The sequence below is a fragment of the Adiantum capillus-veneris genome, chromosome 8 (assembly GCF_014529385.1).
Source record: "Adiantum capillus-veneris isolate H3 chromosome 8, ASM1452938v2, whole genome shotgun sequence".
Taxonomy (NCBI): Eukaryota; Viridiplantae; Streptophyta; class Polypodiopsida; order Polypodiales; family Pteridaceae; genus Adiantum; species Adiantum capillus-veneris.
The window spans coordinates 132,518,743-132,546,492 of record NC_140938.1 but is presented as its reverse complement, the minus strand read 5'-3'; the positions used below and the strand labels follow the sequence as shown (position 1 = coordinate 132,546,492).

General features: G+C 44.1%; 1 protein-coding gene across 1 annotated transcript in view; it reads left to right on the top strand.

The window, feature by feature from the left end:
• CUE1 (Glucose-6-phosphate/phosphate translocator-like protein) overlaps window positions 1-27,750 on the top strand; it is a 55,801-nt gene that overhangs the window by 12,689 nt on the left and 15,362 nt on the right. The window contains exons 2-3 of the mRNA XM_086518533.1: window positions 27,305-27,427; window positions 27,515-27,667. Coding sequence (XP_086374659.1) covers window positions 27,305-27,427; window positions 27,515-27,667 — 276 coding nt within the window. The remainder of the gene's footprint in view (window positions 1-27,304; window positions 27,428-27,514; window positions 27,668-27,750) is intronic.

Sequence of the window (27,750 nt, the reverse complement as noted above, 5' to 3'; positions counted from 1 at the left end):
CCTCATTGGCTCGTCTACGAGCAGGCCAAACGGGTAACTTTCTTCTGCGAATGCTCTCTGTGTGTGCAACCTCTAGATCTGCAGCAGTAATGCGAAGAGAAATACTGTAAGCTCGAGAGCGAGATCTAGTGACCCGGCGATCCACGCTCTCTAGCTCCTTGTGCAACTCGAAGGATCTCCTCCTGCTCATCTCTAATCCGTGCATCGACCTCCTCCGCAGTAGGATCTACCACCATCTTCAACTCTGTGGGATCCACCTACAATGACAAGACAAAACATAGTCCATGATTCAACACTGTCTTTTGATCATTGACTTGTTTTCATAAATGTGCATGTAAATCTCACCTACTTGGGTGTCCCCAAGGCATGAAAGCTGCGCACAAGCCGCATGTTAGCACGGCAATAAACCAGTCTCTCTAACTGCTTGGTGCTAAGACGATTGCGGATCTTCGTGTGAATAAGAGAGTATGCACTCTAGTTGCGCTCGCATGCCCCAACTGAGCAATCCTACAGCAATTCAAATAGCGAACACTCATGGGTCACAAGTGTCACGTGTGACAATATAGATTCATCATTCAATAATTATAAATTATAATTCAAGCCTCAGTATTCACCTGAGAAAGGATGCGCAATGCAAGGTGGCACAACTTGGGAAGGCCCTGGCGTCCATAGTTCTATCACCATGTTAAAGGAAGCTTGGTAGCTTCCTTTCTCAATGCTACGGACCACACAAAGGTGGGTCCTAAACTGTTCATGTAGCTACTCATCTCTGAATCCAGAATCAATTGCTCATCCTCATCATTTATAATGTTCAGATATTCAGAGCGTAGTGTGAGCAATGAAGCCTCCTCAAACAATTCTTGTCTCTTGTAGAGAGGATGGAGAACTGCAGCCATCCCGTGGATGGGACGACGCATGAACTGCCATCGAGTCTCTACAATAGTCAAAATATCATCACGACTGCTAACAAAATAGTCACAGTAAGTATGTGTTTTGAAAAATTATAAATAGACATGTCACATGAGGACATTAGAGCACTTTGTAGTTTGTACTTACCGATCCTGTGTCAATGAGGTACATCCAGAAATGTGTCTTTATCTGCATAAACATATGATACACCAACCCAAGTGTAGAGCCCTCCATGTCTGTGACCCGTAGTAGTACATACAATGGCTGTAGAGCCACTGCCAAGGACTGCACCGGTGTCCAGAAGGTCTCATCAAGAACCTTTCTTTGAATGTACTTGGTCGCCTCTGACTGAGCGTGGTACATCAATCTCCACTTTGGATCCACAACTGTCTGCAACAGTGGATCTCTCAATCTGAACAGCCTCTGAAGCACCAGATACATGTATGCAAATCTGGTCTTCGAGGGACGCACCATGCTGTGCTGTGGCTCTTGAAGATTGCCAAGGCCTCGTGTTTTTTGTGGAAAAAAGTGGTAAGCTTGGACGCATCAGACACTGTAGGCTGCACCCAGGGAAGTTTGCCTATGTCCTCCATGAGAAGGTCTAGGCAATGTGCACCGCATGGTGTCCACACAATGTGCTTGAACTCAGCCTCCACCATATCCCCCATGGCCTTGCAATTGGAGGCATTATCAGTGACCACCTACAATGACAAGATATTAAATGAAGTGTGGACATTATTACGTTGGACGATGCAAAATTCAAATGTGCATGCCACATGGTCAGGACTCAATATCTACCTGCACGACGTTCTTCTCCCCAACCTCCTTGATGGCCTGGTGAATATGTTTGAAGATGAACTCTGCAGAAATGCGTTCTCCAGCTTTCCCTGCATCCACGGCTCGTAAGAAGTATGTGCCCAAGTAGGAGGAAACAAGGATACTGATAATGTGGCGCCTCTGCGTGTCACTCCACCCATCAAAAAGAATAGTGCATCCAAATTGTTGCCACCCAACCTTCACTGGAGTCAATGCGTGGTCTATGATCTCTTTTTGGTCGTCAAGCATGGTAGTGCGCATCTTTTGGTAGTCAAGACCATTCCAGGAATCTGTAGCACCAACCTGTGAAATAGCTCTCACCATCCTCTTCCATTGATCAGTCTTCAACACATTGAATGCAATGTTGCACTCTATGAGAGTCCGCGCAATCTCCATCTCTGCAACTTTCTGTTGCTCTTTTACCCATGAATCACTGTGTACACGCGATGGCAATGTGGTTTGCCTTGGGCCACGTACACCCTCAACCCCACGTGCACTTGCTGTTGAAGCACTAGCACCCTCATCCTCAGCCTGTGAAACACGAGCTCTCTTTCTACTAGTGTCTGCAAATGATGGCACTGCAGACGCAGAGCCGCCAATATCTCCAAGTAATGCATCCTGCAAGGCATCCTCTGCTGATGCTGCTGCTGCACGTGCTCCCTCTGACTGTGACGATGCAGTAGATCCTGGAGGAAAATGCTCCAAAATCAAGGCATCCCTCAATGCTGGCGGGACAGCCTCGCAACCCCCACAATGTCCAGTGGTGCCAATACCAGTGAGGTGCTTCAAAACCCTGGTAATTGTACTCGGCATCTGCTCTTAGCAGTACTTGCACACCCAAGTGCGAGTCCCTGAATCTGCTTGGCCTCCTGTGTTGACAACTCTTAGGACATTGGTGTGCTCGGCCCAAAGAGGATTAGGTCGACGAGGCATGATAACTCTGCAACACAATTAACGCACACTTCCAAGTTGAATACAAAACTTACAATCTTTCGCGAGGTCAGGACTCTAGAGTGCCTCCTTGTAGACTCCAAACACAAAGGGAGGGAGGGAGGGAGGGAGAAAGAACCTTATCGGTGGCGGCAAATCCTTCCTTGGTCTCTGTGAAGACACTGTGCAGAGACTCTGTTCTACTCTCTGGTTCTCTGTTGTGATAATAACCAGTATAGGATAGGTGGACTTATTAAAGGCCTCGCCCAACCAGTCCGACCATGGGGAATAGGCACTGTCGGCGATTTTTTTTTTAAAAAAAAACATTGGGTACGTACGAAATCGTACGGATACCGTACGGACGTACCGTACGGTACGGAACTAGAACGTATGTACGTAGGGAAACAACCTTGACTCGCAAGCAAAGCAGAACAACAAGAAGCTAAGGACCGCGAGCGCGACGAAAGAAACGCAAGACTTGCCGCCCAACAAGAAGACAATCGCCTTGCTTTAGAACGCGAGCGCGATGCAAAGAACGAAAACAACAAAGAAAGGCGGGGGAGGCAGCACGAAGCGCGGTCTTTGAGGCCGAGTGTGCAGCTCAAAGAGTGGCTTTGGAGATTGAGCGTGAGGCTCAACGAGAACTACGCACTCAAGAATTGATTCGACAAGTACTTGCCTCGAAGTTTGAACCACCCAAAGATCGTGGGAGTTCATCAAGTGGCGTAAGCCATGATGCGGATTCCAACCACCCAGTCACAGAGAAGTTGACTTTCAGTAAGTATGATGGTAAGATGGATGCTACGGTTATTCATTCTTGGTTGCATCAATTTAATGCTTATTTTGCGACAGTTTGACGCCTCAACAACGAGACACCTTACTATAAGAAGGCCGATGCTTTGGATGCTTTCAAACAGGGCATAATCATTCTAATTGTCCCAAACGCCCTGATAGACCAGAGGAGCCGATGCCCGCACCAACGGTCGACAAAACCATAGCGTCACCTCCTGCTAAGAGAGCTAGACCCGCTATTGGACTAGTTCCTGATATTTATGGCATACGCCTTGAGAGTACAAATGAATTGTGTCGAGCATATGGCAAAGTCAATGGCTTCAAAGCCCTTATTTTCTTTGATCCCGGAGCTACAAAGAACTTCATCAATCCATAATTTTTAAAGCAGATGCACTTTGATTATGATACAGAGGGTGGAGAAATTGAAGCCGAGCTAGCCACGGGGCAAACTCAGAAAGTAGTACCGCTCATTGGTGCTCTTCCAGTGACTATTCAAGATTATCATGGAAAAGCTGATTTCCACATCATGAAGTTGGGCAATTGCGACGTTCTCTTGGGCATGCCTTGGCACGACAAGAATGATGTGACTCGAGGTTTGGAACCGAACCATCACCGTGATGCAGGACAAGCCAGTCGTCCTCAAAGTTCGGTTGTCCGAACAAAACCTCGTCTGAACTCTCTATTTGTTTTTCTTTATAGCTAGAAAGTAATGTTTGAAATTTGTTTGAAATGGAAAGTATCTGTTTTGAACTTGTTTTGGTGCCGATTTGAGATGTTTGACTCTAGTTTTAATACTGGTTTCAAAGTTGGTGATTTTACTCCCGGGTGGAGTATTGAGAAATGTTGTTTTGCTATTGTTTGAACCTTCGAACGACGAAGACGGGATATCTGGGGAGCGTTTGGTTGTATGCTTGTAATATAATTGTTGTTGTGACTCTGCCCGGACCTGGATGGTTATGTGGGAGGAGTATTAAGAAGTCTGAGCAGTGGTTACTCTCAGCACCTCCAAACGACGCAGGCTGCGGTCTGGGGGCATTTGGTTGTAAAAGGCCTCTATATCTCCCAGCCCGGACCTTTTTAGGTTATGTGGGAGAATTGATGAGGGAGTCGTTGAATATCTCCTGGCCCGGACCTTGTTAGGTTATGCGGGAGGAGTGTTCATCGGCGGCTTTATGTTTCTATGTCTTGTAACATGCATATGTGAGCATTTGTGCTGCATTGTGATGTCTCAACCATTGAATATTCCCAATTGGATGAGATTGCCTGGGTATGTAATTTTAGTGCATCAAGATACTCGTGGAAGATCAGTACGGTTTGGGTGTGATGGCTAATTTTACTACACCGGAATATCCAGAGTTCTGATCTGGAGAAAGGAGAAGCTAACTCCTTGATCAAAACAGCCGAAAGGAGAAGCTAACTCCTTAATAAAAAGAGCAAATTGATTGTCCCTCGGAAATTTTTTGAGCTAACTTGAGTTGTTTTGCAGATATGCTGTAATCGCGGACGGTTACTCTCTTTCAAGAAGGGGAGAAGTAATAAATTGCTGACGTGTCAAAGCCTAAAGAATGGAGCCAACTTACAGATGTCGGCCGAGGAGCGTAAACCCTAAGAAGAACAAGTAACAGAAGAAGAAGTCCTACCAACTTATGGGGACCCCCGTTCGATGGGGCCCAAGTGACAAAAGGATTAAAATAAAGCAGGACCCGCACACATGCAAAAACTGATGACGTGGCAGATTTTCGAAAATTGCGTTGGCATGATGACGTGGCAGGCTGTACGGATTTCCGTGATTTACGCTGGCAGCTTTTTGGCTTTGCTTTTGGACCAGATGCTTTTAAGTTTGAAGGCTTTTCACTGTAATTGCTTTTTAGGCCAAGGGCCTTTAAATATGAGGCTAGGGCTCATTCTCTGGCATGCTTCCTAGAGAAGGTGCAGAGTTTGGAGTACCAGCTTGTACTGTGTTCATGCAATATAAAGAAATACCGAAAGGGGCGCCAAGGTTTGGGGCCAATACTCTCTAGGGTGAAATTCTGTCACTCCGTGTCGCGTGTCGTCTCTCTCTTTCAGTTCAGTTGTTATGAAAGTGCCAAAAGTCTGTTCAGTCTGTTCTTTTCTATTGGCACGTGGTGCCCGTCTTATGACAGAATACTACCAAGGGGGCCAGACTCGGGGGCTGTATCATTGATTTCCCATTGGCTTGTGGGGATGAATGGTTATAGGCTCCTAGATATGTCCATTGGGTTGGGGGACTAGCCTTGTCATTACCGCATCTATGATTATTTGATTACACACATCAAGCTGTAGGTGCTCCTGTCACAGGGATGGACACCACGTGCCAACGGAAATGAACAGACTGAACAACTTTAAGCACTTTAAATAACAACTTAACTGAAAGAGATGCACGACACACGAGACGGGGAGTGACGGAGTTTCACCCCAAGAGAGCACTGGCCCCAAACCTTGGTGCCCCTTTCGGTATTTTTTTAAATTTCTACAACTCATTACAAGGCGAAACTTCACGCTTTGCACCTTTACCCGGAAGCCTGCCAGAGAATGAGCCCATAGCACATATTTAAAGGCCCTTCGCTTATTAAAAGCAGTAACAGGAAAAGCATCAAACTCTAAAAGCAACTGGTCCAAAAGCTGCCAATGTGTTTTGCGGAAATCTGTACAGTTGCCACATCATCAACGTAAATTGCGGATGCCCGTACAGCTAGCACATCAGCATGACATCGTGAAATCTGGAGCATCCATATTGCTGCCATGTAAGGTGCAGCGGAATGAATGTTGTTCTTTTCTCAAGATGAGTGCTCCATAATGTGCTCAAGGTTCCTTTTTGTTCTTATGGAAGGGAGAGCCTTCCGTTCTTAATGAGAGAGTGCAATGATCATAAACAAAGTGAATGGACACTGTGCGTGCAAATGTATGAGACTGAGAGAAAGAGAGAGAAGAGAATACGACACCAAAGACGTTGTAAAACCCTCCTCCGAAGGCCCCACTCTTGTTGGCGAGAGTGGTCTATGATTGATTGCACAAACTGGTACAAAGTGGATGCATGTGACTGATGCAAGTCTAGGCTAGATCGATGACGACGACGGGGATGGCGAGACCGATGTAAGGGCTGAAAACTGATGCTTCTGTATTGCTGTTCAAAAACGCTACTGGCTGAAATCTGTCGCAGATTTGTTACTGTCCCAAAAAACGCTAATGGCTGCAAATCATTGGAACCAAAAATGTTGATATGGCTGGGTCTTTGATGGCTGAAATCTGCTGTTCCTTTAGGTGGTGAAAGGCTGAAATCTGCTGGTTCTTTATCTGCTGAAAAACGCCATGCAAAGGGGGCGATTTGGGCTTTTGGAAAACGCCAGGTCTGAGGTGGTCTGGGCGATGGGTGCTTGATGAAAAAACGCTAAGTGATGAAGTCTTCTGGCGATGGTACTTATTGATGAAAATGCTAGATGAAGGGGAGTGTTGCTTGGAGGGAAAACGCCACCAAGAGGGTTCTTGCTGAGAAGTTGCCTGTTGAGCAATGGTGCTCCTGCTGCCTTTTCTGCCAATTAGTGCTAGCTTAGGTTTGCTTATATACAAACTTGCTCAATTTGCCCTACCTACTTTCCAACAAAAGTCACTTAAATTAATAAGTGAAAAGTATCAAAAATAGGGAGAATAGGTCAAATACACTGGAAAATTCCCCCAAAGGATTTTGATGGGAATGCTTATGATCATGCTGTGTGCAACCAGAGGATATGCATCTACACTAAGTGACTAGTCATGCATGGTCTGCGAACAGACTCACAAAAGTGCCAGAACACTCCTAAATCTGGACTGATTGGACTGACTGAACCCTTGTCGTGCTGTAGCTTGTCCACGGACACATAGGGTTGGATGTGTCACGTGACATCCCCTCCTTTGAAAAGTGAGGTACTGATACCAAACTGTATGGCATCGAGGGAGATTGCCAACAGAGTGTGGAATCCTGGAAAGGACTCTTTGCTGGCCCACTCTGATGTGTGGGTCGTGCGATGCTTGAACTTCATAAAGGTCTGCAATGCCTTCTTCTTTGGGCCACGCCGAAAGCGACACAAAGTCTTCTGTGGCTCCTTTGCTGCTTCAACTTCGTCGATAGTCATGCGTCTATCTTCTTCAAGAATCTCCGAGGCTGAAAATTCCTGAAACCACTTTCAACACAAAAACATGAAGATACCCATACCGTGTAAAGTGACTGGAAAAAATCTTGTCTTCCTCAAAGACTGTGCACGAATGTGTCATGCCAGAGACATGGAATGTGACTTCCTTACATACATACTTTTCAGCTTTTCATGAACAATCCGCATACATTCGTGCTCATTCATGAGTGAAACGTGATGAGTGCGCGGCGGTGTGTGCAAGTGAAAGAGCACGCGAGAGTGTGCGGGGTGTGTGCGTTGCAGAGGCGGCATAGTGTTGCAGAAGAGGGGCGCTAGCAAATCGATAGAGCTGAGAGAGAGCGTACGTTTTCTTCAAAGGGGATAAGTGAGTGAGTTTGTAAAAACTCACTATCCCTTTTATTATTGTATAAGGATCAATTTAATAAGTTAGTGGCCAAGTTCATTGTGAACTTGGCCAAAGGTTAGTAACCTTTAAAATGTACATTAAAGAGGGCCATTTGGGCCTTTAACCCAACCACCTCCCACTTAAAGGCATAAATGGCGCCTTTAAGCTACGTGACTCCCACCATGTCTATGCATAGATGACGTTGTGCTTTGGGTAAGCACTTAGTGAGAGCATGATTTTGTGATGTATGGACCTTAACCAACGTAATAAGGCCCATCCTCAAGCACTTCTCGTATGAAGTGATATCGCACATCAATATGCTTTGTGCGTGCATGAAACATGGCGTTCTTTGCTAGACATATGGCACTTTGGCTATCATAACCAAGCATAGGTGCCTTGGCAGGCAAACCAAACTCACTGCATAGGCGTGCTAACCAAATAGCTTCTTTGGAAGCCTCAGTGGCTGAAATATATTCAGCCTCTGTCGTAGACAATGCAACAATCTTTTGCAATCTAGAACACCATGAAATAGCACCTCCCGCAAGAGTAAATACATAGCCACTTGTGGATTTTCGTGTATCCACATCACCAGCCATGTCAGAGTCACAAAATCCCTTCAACTCCATTGGTGCTTTACCATAGCAGAGGCATTTGTTTTTAGTCCCTTTCAAGTACCTCATAATGGACTTCACTGCATCCCAATGTAACCTGACTGGATTAGCCATAAACCGGGTCACAACTCCCACTGCATGGGCTATGTCAGGCCTAGTAGCAACCATAGCATACATAAGTGAACCACAAGCTGAAGCATAAGGCACACTTTGCATGTCATTGGCTTCTTCCTTTGACTTGGGACAATCAGCCTTGGAGATTTTGACATATGGATGTAATGGCACACCAAGAGGCTTTGCTTCAGCCATATTAAATCTGTCCAGCACCTTTTCAATGTACTTTTCTTGCGACAAATACAATAGGCGCTTGTCTCTTTGCCATGTAACATGCACTCCAAGTATATGTTCAGCTGCCCCAAGATCTTTCATTGAAAACGCAGATTTCAGCTGCCCTTTAAGAGCATCAACAATGCTTCTTTTCTTTGCAGCTATTAGCATATCGTCTACATAGAGCACAAGAATGATAGGGCTGCCATCCTCATCATGTTTGGTATATAAACAATGGTCTGCATGGCTTCTTTTGTAACCATGTTTAAGCATGAAGCGATTAAACTTCTTGTACCACTGTCTACATGATTGTTTCAGCCCATACAAACTTCTATTGAGCATACATACCAAATGTTCCTTGCCAGGGATAACAAAACCCTCGGGTTGCTTCATGTAAAGCTCTTCTTCCACATCACCATGCAAGAAAGCGGTATGTACATCCATTTGGTCCATTTCCAAATCAAGAGCAGCCACAATGGCAAACAATACACGCAAAGTGGTCATCTTCACAACAGGAGAGAACACTTCCTCAAAGCCTATGCCCTTGGTTTGAACATATCCCTTTGCAACAAGACTTGCCTTATACTTGGGTTTTGCATCAACAATTTTGATTTTATACACCCATTTGTTAGGAATAGCCTTCCTTCCTTTGGGCAATTCAACCAAATCCCAAGTATGATTAGCATGCAAAGCTTTAATCTCTTCCTGCATAGCAAGCTCCCACTTGTCGCTGTGCTCACATGTCTTTGCCTCTTTATACGTAAGACGCTCTCCCTCATCAATCAACATAATGTAATGCAAAGAGGGGTCATATCGACTCACAGGCCGTCTTTGACGAGTAGACCGCCTCACCCAATGTTCCACATTATCCGGCAATGGGTTTACATCAGGTGGCACGGCAAAATCATCAACAATGGGCTGCTGTACATCATTTTTAACACCATTTTGAGCATTGTTTCTTGGTTGCAAATGCCCTTCAGGAGCCTCAATTTGCTGTCCAACATCATCTAGCTCAAACATCACTAGATCATCTACATTTTCAGCCATTTGTGGTGCATCCTGAGGGTCAAAAATAGGCCTAACAGGTCGCTGGTCATGCTGAAATTTCACCCTTTTATGGTCATGCTTTGAGGCGCAATTGTTTTGAAGCAGCCTTGTCTCATTAAAAACAACATCCCGGCTGCGTACAACCCTTTTGAGCTGAGGTAACCAAATCCTGTAGCCCATTTCCCCTTCTTCACCATATCCCATGAAGAGGCCTTTCATGGACTTCGCATCTAGTTTACTCCTCAACTCAGGTCTAACAAGCATAAAAGCTTCGCAACCAAAAATGCGTAAGTGATCATATGAAGCAGGCTTGCCAGACCAAACCTCTTCAGGGATGTCACCTTTCAAAGACATGTGAGGGGATCGATTGCATATATACACTGCAGTTTTCAAACCTTCTCCCCAAAATCCATGAGAGAGATTAGCTGTGGACAGCATGCATCTCACCCTCTCACAAAGTGTCCTATTGAATCTTCAGCCACACCATTAGAAGAGGGGCTGTATGGCACAGTAAGCTCCCTCTTACTGCCCAAATTTTCACAAAACTTGTTAAATTCAGTACTTGTGTACTCCCCCCCATTGTCTGTAGGCAAGCATTTTAGTTTTTTACCAATTTGGGTGACCACAAATGCATGAAATCTCTTAAATGCAGCAAAGGCTTCTTCATCCTTAGACTTGAGCAAATAAACCCAAATTTTCCTAGAATGATCATCAACAAAGGAGACAAAATAATATGCACCTCCCATAGACTTAGCAGGCATGCTACATACATCAGAATGTACAAGATGAAGCACACAAGATTTACGAGAGACACCAGAGTAATAAGGACGCTTTACTTGCTTGCCATATTGTCATTCATTACAAAAATCAAGCTTTGTGCCTTTAGTATCAAGCTTGTTCAAAGTACAAAGCTTAGAAAGGCCCTTTTGGCTCATATGGCCAAGTCTCTTGTGCCACAACTCCATGTGAGCGTTAATTTCAGCCAATGCAATAAACTTGCCCAACACGGCCTTTCCATGCATGCAGTAAAGTGTCCCTTTCTTTGTGCCCTTTACAATCAGCCTTGAGCCTTTGGTCATTTTCCATGACCCTCTCTCAAACAAGATGCTGTAACCATGCATATCCATCTGACCAACAGAAAGCAGACTCTTCTTGATTCCCGGCACATATCCAACATCATGCAAGACAAGCTCATTTGTGCCATCTATGGAGAGATGCACAATGCCAATACCCTCAATGGAACACGCATGATTGTTTCCAAGGTATACATGGCCACGCTTGCCTACATCAAAAGTAGAGAAACACTCCTTGATAGGAGTCACATGAAATGAAGCACCGGAATCAACAATCCAAGTCTGGAACAATGCATCATTGACAATCAACAAAGCATCAATAAGATCACTCTTGGTGATCTTCATGTCCTGTGAATGAACATTAAGAGAGGCATCATAGTCATAAGCATCATCATCTGACAAAGTGGCACACAAGATGTCCTCTACATCTGACAGCTCCTCAATCACGACACTAGAAGCCACATTGGCCTTCTCTTTGTCCTTTGAGCTATCCTGTGCATCTGCCTTGACTTCCTTCTTCTCTTTCTTTTTGTCTCCGCCATTCTTTTTTCTTTCTAACTCAGCTTTATAGTACCTGCAACAATCGGGTTTCTTGTGACCTTTCCTGCCACATTGATAGCAAGTCACATCACCCTTGCCTTTGCTTGCATTTCCCCTTTCTTTACTCTTACTGTTACTCCTTTGTGCATAAGCATTCTTCTTTTCTGTCCTGCCTCTAACCATGTTGGTAGAGCTGTCTCCCTCTCCACTTGCTTTCCTCCTGATTTCTTCTTGCTTATGACCTTACCTGAGTCCAATAACCCCAATTTTACCTTTGATGGTGTTAGGGGTTCACTTCTCCCACACATCAAAAGCAGTCGTGAGACCTTTCACATCAATGACGGTCTCATCGGTCATGGCCATTTTAATGTATGTAACGGCTTTCCTGTTTATGCTAGCCGATGCTTCATCTGTCATATTCTGTGGCTTCACCTGTTCAAGTGCCCCTGCGCAATCCTTAAGAACTAGGATTCCTTGAATCCCGTCTTTCCAAAGATCAAAACCTGTACCATTGAACCTCCTAATCTCGAAGAGGTTCTTCATATCCGAAGAAGATGAGGCCATAGTTGCACGAAATAAGAGGGATAATACGCTGAATTTTTGGGCAAAATGCGCAAAAATCGGAGTGTAGCCTCACAGAGATGTGCACTACAGCTCCAAATGGTCACAGGAGCAATTTGGGGTAAAATAGGACGATTTGGGCACAAAATTCAATTTCTGAAATTTATGCGAAGGAAATTTCAACGAGCGAATTTGTGCTCGAAAACAACAAATTTAGTTGTTTTTAACCTCAGAAGACATACATCAAGCTAATACACAGCCTTTAGAAGCATGTATGCGTAGAAGCCCCAATTTGTAGCATCAAAATTGCATGAAATTGAGCCACAGATGGTCATACATCGACAAAATTTGTTAAATGTGCGTGGATTGCATCTATTTGCAGTTTCCCCAATGTAATTGCACCATAAAAACACTTGCAAAAACCTGCGTAAATCTGAAATTTTCTTAAAACGCCTCTTTTAGGGCTTGTTTTTTGGCAATTTCAGGGTTTTCGGGTAGCGGAGGCTTAGCAAAAGTATTCCCACACCTTAATACATCATTTGCAAAACCTGTATTTTGCTGTCATAACTTGTAATTTCCTGTTTTTGACCTAATTTTAGCTTGTTTTAGGTCAATTTTGGTTGCTGGGAGCTCTCTAGTGTCCGGGGACGAGTTCTTTGGCGACGAAATTGCAAAATCTCGCATGAAAGTTGACCTTCTTGATTGAAATTCAACGTTTGCAGGTTTGGGGGCAAACCCTAATCGGGCTCTGATACCAGTTGATGAGTGCGCGGCGGTGTGTGCAAGTGAAAGAGCATGCGAGAGTGTGCGGCGTGTGTGCGTTGCAGAGGCGGCACAGTGTTGCAGAAGAGGGGCGCTAGCAAATCGATAGAGCTGAGAGAGAGCGTACGTTTTCTTCAAAGGGGATTAGTGAGTGAGTTTGTAAAAACTCACTATCCCTTTTATTATTGTATAAGGTCCAATTTAATAAGTTAGTGGCCAAGTTCAATGTGAACTTGGCCAAAGGTTGCCAAAGGTTAGCAACCTTTAAAATGTACATTAAAGGGGGCCATTTGGGCCTTTAATCCAACAAAACGTGCTCAACGTACAATATGCCATGCCTAGGAAAAGGGATCACATAAAGACGTTGACGAAAATACAGGAAACTATTACGAATGAAACACTCGAACAATGCGTGCATATGAATCATGCGAACACATAATACTTCCTGTGAGGGTTCTTTGGACCGAGGCTCGAGAGCCAAGATCGGTTCTTCGTGAAGGGGTGTTTTGGACTAGGCTCGAGAGCCAAGATCGATCCTTCGTGATTGATCGAATCTGCAACGAGATTAGCTTCACTAGAAAAAGCAGCAACAATCCAAATCATCACGCTCATCATTATCATTCAAATCATCATGCGTATCATCATGCAAATTCTGTGTGTCATGCTTTGGAGAAGAAGAGACCAAGAGAGTCTCCTTCTCCTGAATCTGTTCAATCTTCGCCTGCACATTTGCAATGAGAGAGGGAGAATGAACAACTTCTTCTCCACGAATGACAATCGGAGAGTCACTTTTGGCATTCAAAGTGAACGTATTTTCCGCTCAATCAATGAGAGGGTTATGCTCACCAAACCATCGAATGTCCAAAATCATATCACATCCTGAGAGAGGAGAGACAAAAAATTTTCTACGGAAAGCAACTTGTTGAACTGTAAACAACACATCAAGGCACTCTTTCGTAATGAGAGAGTCCATACCGGGAGCGAAGCCAGAGACCTCGAGAGGAGATTTCTGACTAACCTCTAGGCGGGCTCTCTCAACAAGAGAGGGACTGATCACATCATGCATACTGCCTGGTCAAACAATATGACAAAACGTTGCCCCGTCATATGACCATAACATTTAATGAGAGAGTTATCAATGGGAGGGTCAGGAGAAACTTGGGACACACTCGTGTTGTCATTGATTGCATTGACAGAATTGGGTTCTGTTGATTCTTTAGATTCATTAGAGTCAAGCTTAGGACATGTTCTTTTATGTGACCCTTAATGTGACAATGAAAATGACGACCTTCCTTAGAATAAGTGCTTTAATCTTCAACGTGATGTATCCTCCTAAAATTCCTTGTGCTACCTTTTCATCTGGAGTGAGCTTAGGTTTAGCATTTGTGTTAGCCTTACCCTTAGGTTCATTGGAAGAATTCTTTTCTGAGAGACTATTGGAAGATTGGTTAGAAGAGTTACTGTTCTTACCATTCTACCGTTCTGAGGGATTTGAGAAGTTTGTGAGGTACTTGTGGAAGTCTTGCTCTCCTTAGGCTTTTCCTTGTTGTGCTTCATCTCCTGTGCGAGAGCAATCGCTACCGCCTTGTTGAGATCGATTGGATCGAAGACTTCTACATCAAACTTGATATATTCGTCTAACCCAAAAAGGAATGCCTCTTTGCGCTCATCATCTGACTTGCGTAATTCAGTGCCGAGCTGCAAAACACGGTTAGAAAAAGACATGACTGTGTTGGGTTAAAGGCCCAAATGGCCCCTTATAATGTATATTTTAAAGGTTACTAACCTTTGGCCAAGTTCACATTGAACTTGGCCACTAACTTATAAATTGGTCCTATACTTTTAATAAAGGGAACAAGTGAGTTAATTTACTCACTTACCATTCCCCTTACCTCACGTGTAGCGTGCCCTCTCTCTCTTCCTCTTTTGGTCTGCTAGCGCCCAGCTTGCTGATGGCCTTCACCATCTCTCCCTGCACACACCCTGCACACTCTCGTGTGCTCTTTCACTTGCACACACCGCTGCGTACTCATCAACTGGTATCAGAGCCCGATTAGGGTTTGCCTCAAACCTGCAAATGTTGAATTTCAGCCAAGAAGGTCAACTTTCACGCGAGATTTTGCAATTTCGTCGCCAAAGGACTCGTCCCCGGACACTAGAGAGCTCCCGACAGCCCAAATTGACCCAAAACAGACTGAAATTAGGTCAAAAACAGCAAATTACAAGTTATGATAGCAAAATACAGGTTTTGCAAATGATGTATTAAGGTGTGGGAATACTTTTGCTAAGTCTCCTCTACTCGAAAACACTGAAATTGCCGAAAAACAAGCCCTAAAACAGGTGTTTTAAGCAAATTTCAGATTTACGCAAGTTTTTGCATGTGTTTTTATGGTGCGATTACATTGGGGAAAGTGCAAATTGATGCAATCTACGCACGTTTGACAAATTTTGTCTATGTACGACCATTTGTGGCTCAATTTCATGCAATTTTGATGCTACAAATTGGGGCTTTTGCGCTTACATGCTTCTAAAGGTTGTGTATTAGCCTTATGTATGTCTGCTGAGGCTAAAAACAATTAAATTTGTTGTTTTCGAGCACAAATTCGCTCGCTGAAATTTCTTGCGCATAAATTACAGAAATTGAATTTTATGCCCAAATCGACTTATTATCCCCCAAATTGCTCCTGTGAGGTTGTGGTGCACATCTCTGTGAGGCTATACTCCGATTCTTGCGCATTTTGCCCAAAAATTTAGCGTATTATCTCTCTTATTTCGTGAAACTATGGCCCATCTTCTTCGGATGTGAAGAATCTCTTCGAGATTAGGAGGTTCGATGGAACAGGTTTTGATCTTTGGAAAGACAGGATTCGGGGAATCCTATTTCTTAAGGATTGCGAAGGGGAACTTGAACAGGTGAAGCCACAGAATATGACGGATGAAGCATGGGTTAGCATGAACAGGAAGGCCGTTACATACATTAAAATGGCCATGACCGATGAGACCGTCATTGATGTGAAAGGTCTCATGACTGCTTTTGATGTGTGGGAGAAGTTAAAGGGATTGTGTATGAAAATACAACGCCTGTCAACCAGGTGCACTTGATGCGAAAACTTGTTGGCATGCAGCTAGATGAGTCCAAGAGCGCGGCAAAGCACTTGTCATTATTCACAGGTACTTTGTTGCAGTTACAGAATTCTGGCTTGCCCCCTTTTGATGATAAGCTGAAAGCTGTCTTCTTGCTTATGACCTTACCTGAGTCATGGGAAACTTTGGTGGTTTCGTTGTCCAATAACCCCATTTTGACCTTTCATGGTGTTAGGGGTTCTATCTTGAATGAAGAAATCAGGAGGAAAGCAAGTGGAGAGGGGGGAAGCTCTGCCAACATGGTTAGAGGCAGGACAGAAAAGAAGAATGCTTATGCACAAAGGAGTAAGAGTAAGAGTAAAGAAAGGGGAAATGCAAGCAAAGACAAGGGTGATGTGACTGGCTATCAATGTGGCAGGAAAGGTCATAAGAAACCCGATTGTTGCAGGTACTATAAAGCTGAGTTAGAAAGAAAAAAGAATGGCGGAGACAAAAAGAAAGAGAAGAAGGAAGTCAAGGCAGATGCACAGGATAGCTCAAAGGACAAAGAGAAGGCCAATGTGGCTTCTAGTGTCGTGATTGAGGAGCTGTCAGATGTAGAGGACATCTTGTGTGCCACTTTGTCAGATGATGATGCTTATGACTATGATGCCTCTCTTAATGTTCATTCACAGGACATGAAGATCACCAAGAGTGATCTTATTGATGCTTTGTTGACTGTCAATGATGCATTGTTCCAGACTTGGATTGTTGATTCCGGTGCTTCATTTCATGTGACTCCTATCAAGGAGTGTTTCTCTACTTTTGATGTAGGCAAGCGTGGCCATGTATACCTTGGAAACAATCATGCGTGTTCCATTGAGGGTATTGGCACTGTGCATCTCTCCATAGATTGCACAAATGAGCTTGTCTTGCATGATGTTAGATATGTGCCGGGAATCAAGAAGAGTCTGCTTTCTGTTGGTCAGATGGATATGCATGGTTACAGCATCTTGTTTGAGAGAGGGTCATGGAAAATGACCAAAGGCTCAAGGCTGATTGTAAAGGGCACAAAGAAAGGGACACTTATACTGCATGCATGGAAAGGCCGTGTTGGGCAAGTTTATTGCCTTGGCTGAAATTAACTCTCACATGGAGTTGTGGCACAAGAGACTTGGCCATATGAGCCAAAAGGGCCTTTCTAAGCTTTGTACTTTGAACAAGCTTGATACTAAAGGCACAAAGCTTGACTTTTGTAATGAATGTCAATATGGCAAGCAAGTAAAGCGTTCTTATTACTTTGGTGTCTCTCGTTAATCTTGTGTGCTTGATCTTGTATATTCCGATGTATGTAGCATGCCTACTAAGTCTATGGGTGGTGCATGTTATATTGTCTCCTCTGTTGATGATCATTCTAGGAAAATTTGGGTTTATTTGCTTAACTCTAATGATGAAGCCTTTGCTGCGTTTAAGAGATTTCATGCATTTGTGACCACCCAAACTGGTAGAAAGCTAAAATGCTTGCGTACAGACAATGGGGGGGAGTACACAAGTGCTGAATTTAACAAGTTTTGTGAAAATTTGGGTATTAAGAGGGAGCTTACTGTGCCATACAGCCCCTCTTCTAATGGTGTGGCTGAAAGATTCAATAGGACACTTTGTGAGAGGGTGAGATGTATGTTGTCCACAGCTAATCTCTCTCATGGATTTTGGGGAGAAGGTTTGAAAACTGCAGTGTATATATGCAATCGATCCCCTCACGTCTTTGAAAGGTGACATCCCTGAAGAGGTTTGGTCTGGCAAGCCTGCTTCATATGATCACTTACGCATTTTTGGTTGCGAAGCTTTTATGCTTGTTAGACCTGAGTTGAGGAGTAAACTAGATGCGAAGTCCATGAAAGGCCTCTTCATGGGATATGGTGAAGAAGGGGAAATGGGCTACAGGATTTGGTTACCTCAGCTCAAAAGGGTTGTACGCAGCCGGGATGTTGTTTTTAATGAGACAAGGCTGCTTCAAAACAATTGTGCCTCAAAGCATGACCATAAAAGGGTGAAATTTCAGCATGACCAGCGACCTGTTAGGCCTATTTTTGACCCTCAGGATGCACCACAAATGGCTGAAAATGTAGATGATCAAGTAGTGTTTGAGCCAGATGATGTTCGACAGCAAATTGAGGCTCCTGAAGGGCATTTGCAACCAAGAAACAATGCTCAAAATGATGCTGAAAATGATGTACAGCAGCCCATTGTTGATGATTTTGTAGTGCCACCTGATGTAAACCCATTGCCGGATAATGTGGAACATTGGGTGAGGCGGTCTACTCGTCAAAGACGGCCTGTGAGTCGATATGACCCCTCTTTGCATTACATTATGTTGACAGATGAGGGAGAGCCTCTTACGTATAAAGAGGCAAAGACATGTGAGCACAGCGACAAGTGGGAGCTTGCTATGCAGGAAGAGATTAAAGCTTTGCATGCTAATCATACTTGGTATTTGGTTGAATTGCCCAAAGGAAGGAAGGCTATTCCTAACAAATAGGTGTAGAAAATCAAAACTGTTTATGCAAAACCCAAGTATAAGGCAAGGCTTGTGGCAAAGGGATATGTTTAAACCAAGGGCATAGACTTTCAAGAGGTGTTCTCTCCTGTTGTGAAGATGACCACTTTGCGTGTACTGTTTGCCATAGTGGCTGCTCTTGATTTGGAAATGGACCAAATGGATGTACATACCGCGTTCTTGCATGGTGATGTGGAAGAAGAGCTTTACATGAAGGAACCCGAGGGTTTTGTTATCCTTGGCAAGGAACATTTGGTATGTATGCTCAATAGAAGCTTGTATGGGCTGAAACAATCATGTAGACAGTGGTACAAGAAGTTTGATAGCTTCATGCTTAAACATGGTCCATGCAGACCATTGTTTGTATACCAAACGTGATGAGGATTGCAGCCCTATCATTCTTGTGCTCTATGTAGACTATATGTTGATAGCTGCAAAGAAAAGAAGCACTGTTGATGCTCTTAAAGGGTAGCTGAAATCTGCGTTTTCAATGAAAGACCTTGGGGCAGCTGAACATATACTTGGAGTGCGTGTTACACGGCAAAGAGACAAGCGCCTATTGTATTTGTCGCAAGAAAAGTACATCGAAAAGGTGATGGACAGATATAACATGGCTGAAGCAAAGCCTCTTGGTGTGCCATTACAGCCATATGTCAAGATCTCCAAGGATGATTGTCCCAAGTCAAAGGACGAAGCCAATGACATGCGAAGTGTGCCTTATGCTTTCAGCTTGTGGTTCACTTATGTATGATATGGTTGCTACTAGGCCTGACATAGCCCATGCAGTGGGAGTTGTTAGCCGATTTATGGCTAATCCAGGGAGGTTGCATTGGGATGTAGTGAAGTCCATTATGAGGTACTTGAAAGGGAAAATGCCTCTGCTATGGTAAAGGACCAATGGAGTTGAGGGATTTTGTGACTCTGACATGGCTGGTGATGTGGATACACGGAAATCCGGAAATCCACAAGTGGCTATGTATTTACTCTTGTGGGAGGTGTTGTTTCATGGTGTTCTAGATGCAAAAGATTGTTGCATTGTCTACGAAAGAAGCTGAATATATTTCAGCCACTGAGGCTTCCTAAGAATCTATTTGGTCAGCACGCCTATGCAGTGAGTTTGGTTTGCCTGCCAAGGCACCTATGCTTGGTTGTGATAGCCAGAGTGCCATATGTCTGGCAAAGAACGCCATGTTTTTTGCATGCACAAAGCATATTGATGTGCGGTATCACTACATACGAGAAGTGCTTGAGGATGGCTTTATTACGTTGGTTAAGGTCCATACATCACAAAATCCAGTCGATGCTCTCTCTAAGTGCTTACCCAAAGCACATCATCATCTATGCATAGAGATGGTGGGAGTCACGTAGCTTAAAGGTGCCATTTATGCCTTCAAGTGGAAGGTTGTTCGGTTAAAGGCCCAAATGGCGCCCTTATAATGTATATTTTAAAGGTTACTAACCTTTGGCCAAGTTCACATTGAACTTGGCCACTAATTTGTAAATTGGTCCTATACTTTTAATAAAGGGAACAAGTGAGTTAGTTTACTCACTTATCATCCCCCTCACCTCACGTGTAGGGTGCTCTCTCTCTCTCTCTCCCTCTTTTGATCTGCTAGCGCCCAGCTTGCTTCTGCTGGCCTTCGCCATCTCTCCCTGCACACACCCCGCACACTCGCGTGCTCTTTCACTTGCACATAGCGCCATGCGCTCATCAGACTGGCATAGCATGTTGCTTGAGATTGCGTCAATCTTCTTTCAATCGTGCTAGGTACTGAGGAGGCATAAACCGCGCCTTGAGCTTGTCTTGGAAATGAGCCCAATTGAAGGAAAGGGGCGTGAATTCGTCGGCTTTCTCTAGGTGCACGGCTAACTGTGCCTCTTGCCATGCGTGGTACCAATTGATGGCATCATCGGCAAGGTACATAGTTGCCGTCAAAACCTTGCTATTTCTTGTTCTCTTAGTTGTCGCAAAATAAGAATTAAATTGATGCAACCAAGAATGAATAACTGTAGCATCCATCTTACCATCATACTTACTGAAAGTCAACTTCTTTGTGACTGGGTTGTTGGAGTCCGCATCCCGGCTTGCGCCACTTGAGGAACTACCAACATCTTTGACTGGCTCGGACTTCGAAGCGAGAACATGTCGTACCAATTCTTGCATGCGTTGTTCACTCTGTACCACACGCTCGGCCTGTCGTTCTTCGGCCACCACGCGCGCTTGATCACGCTCACGCTCAAAGGTGTCTTGTCTGAGTTGGCGTTCACGCTCCAAGGTGTCTTGTCTGAGTTGGCATTCATGCTCCAAGGCTTCCTGTCGTTCTGCTTTTCGTTCTAGTTGTGCCATCGCAACGCGAGTCGTTTCTTGTTGTTGTGCTATCATCTCCATCATCGACTTGACCATCGCCTCCATAGAATTTGGTACAACTCGTGGCGTTGAGGGGGAAGGGGGAGGGTTGGGAAAACCTCCTGGTGGGGAAAACTCTTCTTCGCTACTCCCATGCTCACCATCTGTATGCGAAGTATCCATTCCGCTTCGGTGATGACCATGCACTATGATCTTTGGTTCTTAAGTTCACGAGGAACTTGGGTTCTTGAGGTTCTTGAGGGTCTTCTTTTGCTTGCAATCTATGTTTGAGAAGGATCTTCTCTTCACCCGAGTTCTGCTCTTTTCCGCGGGCACACCTGTAAGGTGCAGCGGAATGAATGTTTGCGCTTTGCTCAAGATGAGTGCTCCGAACTGTGCTCAAGGTTCCTTTTGTTCTTATGGAAGGTAGAGCCTTCCGTTCTTAATGAGAGAGTGCTATGATCACAAACAAAGTGAATGGACACTGTGCGTGCAAGTGTATGAGACTGAGAGATAGAGAGAGAAGAGAGATACGACACCAGGGACGTTGTAAAACCCTCCTCCGAAGGCCCCACTCTCGTCGGCGAGAGTCGTCTACTTATGATTGCACAATCTAGTACAATGGTGATACATGAGATTGATGCAAGTCTAGACTATGTCGATGATGACGACGGTGATGACGAAGTCGACGTAAGGGCTGAAATCTGCAATCTTTCTACTGCTGTCCAAAAATGCTATGGGTTGAAATGTGATGCGGGTCCAAAAACGCTGATTTTTGGGGCTGTTTCTGTGGGTCCTTGTCGCTGAAATTTTGCAGGTTTAGGGCTGAAAACAGATTCATCTTAAGGCTGAAAACTGAGGTTCTTATCGGGCTGAATCTGCTACACTTAGGTGAAAATTGCCGTTCTATGCTTCAACTTCGTCGAGAGTCATGCTTCTTTCTCCTTCAAGAATCTCCATGGCTGAAAATTTCTGAAACCTTTTCCAACACAAAAGCATGAACATACCTATTCCATGTAAAGTGAGATCTTGTCTTCCTCAAAGACTGTGCATGCAAAGTAGATGAACAAAGATACGGAGTGCGAAACCGTTCAGCACACACACGCAAACCATGAGATCGAATCTTTCTCTTCGGATCTAAAGCAATCAACTGTGGCAATTCACAACGGAAATGCCGATGCTTGGTGCTCATACTTTCATGTGCTCTTCTACAAATGTGTCATGCCAAGGAAGGGACATGAAAGGCGACTTCCTTGAATGCATACTTTTCAGCTTTTCATGAAAAATCCGCATACATTTCTGCTCATTCATGAGTGAAACGTGCTCAACTTACAATATGTCATGCCTAGGAAAAGGGATCACATAAAGACGTTGACTAAAATATAGGAAACGATCACGAATGAAATACTCGTACAATGCGTGCGTATGAATTATGCGAACACATAATACTTCCTGTGAGGGTTCAATGGACCTAGGTTCGAGAGCCAAGATCGGTTCTTCTTGAAGGGGTTCTTTGGACCTAGGCTCGAGAGCCAAGATCGATCCTTCGTGATTGATCGAATCTGCAACGAGGTTAGCTTTGCTAGAAAAAGCATCAACTAACTCATCATCCTTGTGAACAAGCACGTCATCTTCATGCAAATCCTCATACTTGTGAGAAATCACATCTTGATCATGCAAATCATCCTGCTTGTCAGTGTCATCGAAATCATCATGCTCATCATTATCATTCAAATCATCATGCGTATCATAATCATGCAAATCCTGTGTGTCTTGCTTTGGAGAAGAAGAGACTGAGAGAGTCTCCTTTTCCCGAATCTCTTGCATCTGTGCCTGAACTTGAGAAAAGAGTCGCAAGAATTCTTTCATGTGTTGGTCGCTCTTTTCTTTGATGGTTTTGTTCTCGCGATCAAATTATGCTTCTCTTTCTTTGTTCTCGCGATCCAATTTGGCTTGACTTTCATTTTCTTCCAAGTCGTACTGACGCTGTATAGCTGCCATTTCTTCTTCGTAGGCCTTTTTGTCTGCTTCTCTTTCTGCTTTTCGTTCTGCTCTTCTTTCTGCGTTTCTTGCTTCGCGTTCTAAATTCCTTTTCATAAACATCTGCTCCAACTCCTCCATAGGAGTTAGTGCAATCTTTGACGTAGATGGGGAAGGGGGAGGGTCGGAAAAACCTCCTGGTGGGGAAAATTCTTCTTCGCCTCTCTCATGCTCATCACCTCCAAGCGAAGTATCCATTCTGCTTCGAGTGATGACCATGCACTATGATCTTTGGTTTTGAAGTCCACGAGGAACTTGGGTTCTTGAGGGTCTTGAGGTTCTTGAGGTTCTTGAGTTCTTGAGGTTCTTGAGGTTCTTCTTTCGCTTGCAATCTGTGTTAGGGAAGGATCTTCTCTTTACCCGAGTTCTGCTCTTTTCCGCGGGCGCACCCCTTCGCGGCCTTGCGCTCACACCAAGGTTGCTTTTTCCCACCTCATGTCGATTGGCCGGCCGCTAATTGCACGATCCGCTCTCATTGGGTTATGTGCGACCGCTACAAGCAAAAAAAGTTCTTGTGGTTCTTTTCTTCAGTGATACAGAACACTGCCAAAGCTCTGATACCAATGTAAGGTGCAGCAGAATGAATGTTTGCGCTTTGCTCAAGATGAGTGCTCCGAACTGTGCTCAAGGTTTCTTTTGTTCTTATGGAAGGTAGAGCCTTCCGTTCTTAATGAGAGAGTGCTATGATCACAAACAAAGTGAATGGACACTGTGCGTGCAAGTGTATGAGACTGAGAGATAGAGAGAGAAGAGAGATACGACACCAGAGACGTTGTAAAACCCTCCTCCGAAGGCACCACTCTCGTCAGCGAGAGTGGTCTACTTATGATCGCACAATCTGGTACAATGGTGATGCATGAGACTGATGCAAGTCTAGACTATGTCGACGATGACGACGAAGTCGACCTAAGGGCTGAAATCTGCAATCTTTCTACTGCTGTCCAAAAACGCGATGGGCTGAAATCTGCTGCGGGTCCAAACGTTGATTTTTGGGGCTGTTTCTGTGGGTCCTTGTCGCTGAAATTCTGCAGGTTTAGGGCTGAAAACAGAGACTTCTTAAGGTTGAAAATTGAGGTTCTTATCGGGCTGAATCTGCTACACTTTAGGTGAAAATTGCCGGTCTTTATTTGCTGCCGAAAACCAAAAACGCCAGGGGATTTGATGATCAAAACGTTAGCAATTGTGGTCCTTGCAAAAATGCTAGGTGCTGGGTATTGTTGGCGATGCAGATCTGATGCAAAACGCTAGGATTGGGATGCTATGCACGTTAGGTGAGGGAATTTCCTGCTTGGAGGGGAAAGTCCACCAAGGTTCTTGTGAGAAGTTGCTTACTGAGCTTGGCTCCTGTTGCCTCTTCTACCGTTTTGTGCTAACTTTGGTTTGCTTATATATTTTCTTAGCAAAATTTCCCTACCTACTTTTGTTGGGAAGTCACTTAAATTAAAAAGTGAAAAATGTCAAAAATAGGGAAAATAGGCTAATTGCACTGGAAAAATCCCGTAACTGATTCTAATGGTTTCTGATGGGAATACTGATGATCATGCTGTGTGCAACCAGAGGATATGCATCTACACTAAGTGATTGGGCATGCATGGTCTATGAATAGACTCACAAAAGTGCTAGATCACTTCTAATCTAAGCTGATTGGACTGACTGAACCTTGATCATGCTGTAGCTTGTCCACGGACACATAGGGTTGAATGTGTCACGTGACAACACCCCTTGGCGGCCTTGCGCTCACACGAAGGTTGCTTTTTCCCATCTCACGTCGATTGGCCGGCCGCTAAGTGCACGGTCCGCTCTCAATGAGTGAAAAGAGGCACAAGGGGAGGCTGGACAAGCCCTTCTTTCTTGGGTTTTCTGTTACTCTTCAAAAACACAATTAAAAACACGATTAGGAATCGACACGCCCAAGAGGACTCGGGTTACGTGCGACCGCACCAACAAAAAAAAATTCAGTGGTTCTTTCCGTGAGTGATACAGAACACTGCCAAAGCTCTAATACCAATATAAGGAGCAGCGGAATGAATGTTGTTCTTTTCTCAAGATGAGTGCTCCATAATGTGCTCAAGGTTCTTTTTTGTTCTTATGGAAGGGAGAGCCTTCTATTCTTAATGAGAGAGTGCAATGATCATAAACAAAGTGAATGGACACTGTGCGTGCAAATGTATGAGACTAAGAGATAGAGAGAGAAGAGAATACGACACCAAAGACGTTGTAAAACCCTCCTCCAAAGGCCCCACTCTCGTTGGCGAGAGTGGTCTACGATTGATTGCACAAACTGGTACAAAGTGGATGCATGTGACTGATGCAAGTCTAGGCTAGATCGATGAGGACGACGGGGATAGCGAGACTGATCTAAGGGTTGAAAACTGATGCTTTTGTACTGCTGTCCAAAAACGCTACTGGCTGAAATCTGTCGCAGATTTGTTGCTGTCCCAAAAACGCGAATGGCTGCAAATCATTGGAACCAAAAACGCTGATATGGTTGGGTCTCTGATGGCTGAAATCTGCTGTTCCTTTAGGTGGTGAAAGGCTGAAATCTGCTGAAAAATGCCATGCAAAGGGGGCGATTTGGGCTTCTGGAAAACTCCAGGTCTGAGGTGGTCTGGGCGATGGGTGCTTGATGAAAAAACACTAAGTGATGAAGTCTTCTGGCGATGGTACTTGTTGATGAAAACTCTAGATGAAGGGGAGTCTTGCTTGGAGGAAAAACGCCACCAAGAGGGTTCTTGCTGAGAAGTTGCCTGTTGAGCAATGGTGCCCCTGCTGCCTCTTTTGCCAATTAGTGCTAGCCTAGGTTTGCTTATATACAAACTTGCTCAATTTGCCCTACCTACTTTCCAACAAAAGTCACTTAAATTAATAAGTGAAAAATGTCAAAAATAGGGAAAATAGGTCAAATATACTGGAAAATTCCCTTGAAGGATTATGATGGATTTTGATGGGAATGCTTATGATCATGCTGTGTGCAGCCGGAGGATATGTATCTACACTAAGTGACAGGTCATGCACGGTTTGCGAACAGACTCACAAAAATGCTAGATCACTTCCTATTCTAGACTGACTTGACTGAACTGAACCTTGGTCATGCTGCAGGTTGTCCACGGACACATAGGGTTGGATGTGTCACGTGACATGCCACGTCATCATGCTCCATGTGATTGAGTGTGTGTTGGTCCCGCTTTAATTTAAAGGCTTTAGGTCCCTTGGGCCCCATCGGACGGGATTCCTTAAGTTGATGGGAACTCGTCTTTAAAAATAGGCCACTCTGCAAGACTTTGCAAGTTGGTAAAACTTCTACTGCTGCTTCTTTTGCTTCTGCTTCTCTGAGGTTTTAGGCCCCTCGGCCGGGATCTGCAGGTTGTCTCCGTTCTTCAGTGGCTTGACACATCAGCATTTTGTGACAGCTCCGCCCACATTGGGTGCGCCTCTACTTCTTCCTTCTTTCTTTCATGCGTGCTTCCACATGCTGTTAAGAAGCAGCAGAAGATCAAATATAATATATATATATGAAGCTCTTGAAAGTAGTGGTGTGGCTGTTCAACAAAAACTATGATGAAGGGCTGATGTAAAGGTGCCAAGCTTGCCGCCCTGATACCCTTGTCAACGGAAGTGAAGAAAGACATATAATACAAAAACCAAGACCGAATTTCATAAAACACAGACTTTCATAAAACACAGACCATGCACAAGGATGCTGGATTCCATGGTGAGAACACGAGGACAAACAGATGATAGCTCTGTAGGTGCTGGGGGTTGCTTGGGGGAGAGACCGCCACAATGTGTGAAGCCAACATATCTCTTATATAATTGACCCAAATGTGGGTTACCATAAAATTCATCAAGTAGCGCTTAAAAAGGCTTGCAACATAAAAGATGTGGAAATGCATTTATTGGGGCACATGTTCGAACCATCCATATGGTGTATATGCTCTAGCCTAGAGTGGTGGCCAACGAATAAGCAAGGGCTATAACAGATGGCTGAGGACTACTAGTACAAAGCGTCTGAAAAATGAACCTCAATACTGATCATGTAGCCTTCCAAACTTTTATCGGAAATCAGTAATATCTTGAAGTCTATTGCAATATCAATCTCATTGATATTCAATCTCTTGGAAGGATGAGGCTGAAAGGACATTTCATATCTTTGGTGGTGCTTATTTGAACTCTAACTAGGCTTCATGTGCATTGTGTAAAGATCCTTCATGTCCTAGGAATTCTCATTCAAACTGTGGTGTGATGTATGTATATGAGTAAAGACGAACTGCTGCCAAGTGATAGGATGAAGAATGCCCATTTCCTGAAGCATTTGTTGAGGCCTATACAAGCAAATGCCTCTTGTTGTATGGAATCGTGCCTTTTTTTCATCATTAAATGAAAATGTTGCATGCAGGTTTTGAAAGTCTTTCAATTTCCTGTGACCGTCACCCAGTTTCAATTTTTTGTGGGTTCGCTCATAGCTGCTGCTATGTGGACAGTAGGTCTTCATAAAAAACCACAAGTGTCTTCCTCACAGGTAAATGATGAGTTGTAGTTGAATTTGGTATTCTTTGCTCTTGGCTATAATGCATGCTTTTGAAACTCTCAACTGTTAAACTGGCAGCTTCTTGCAATACTGCCTTTAGCATGTGTACACACTATGGGAAATCTTTTCACAAACATGAGTCTTGGAAAAGTTGCTGTTTCATTTACGCACACTATCAAAGCCATGGAGCCATTCTTTTCTGTTCTGCTTTCAGCATTATTTTTGGGAGAGGTGCGTCTTGAAAACTTTCTTGCATCTATTGAATGGTTTGTGTCTGAGCTACAGCCTTAAGCTACCAATATTTTATTGTTGCT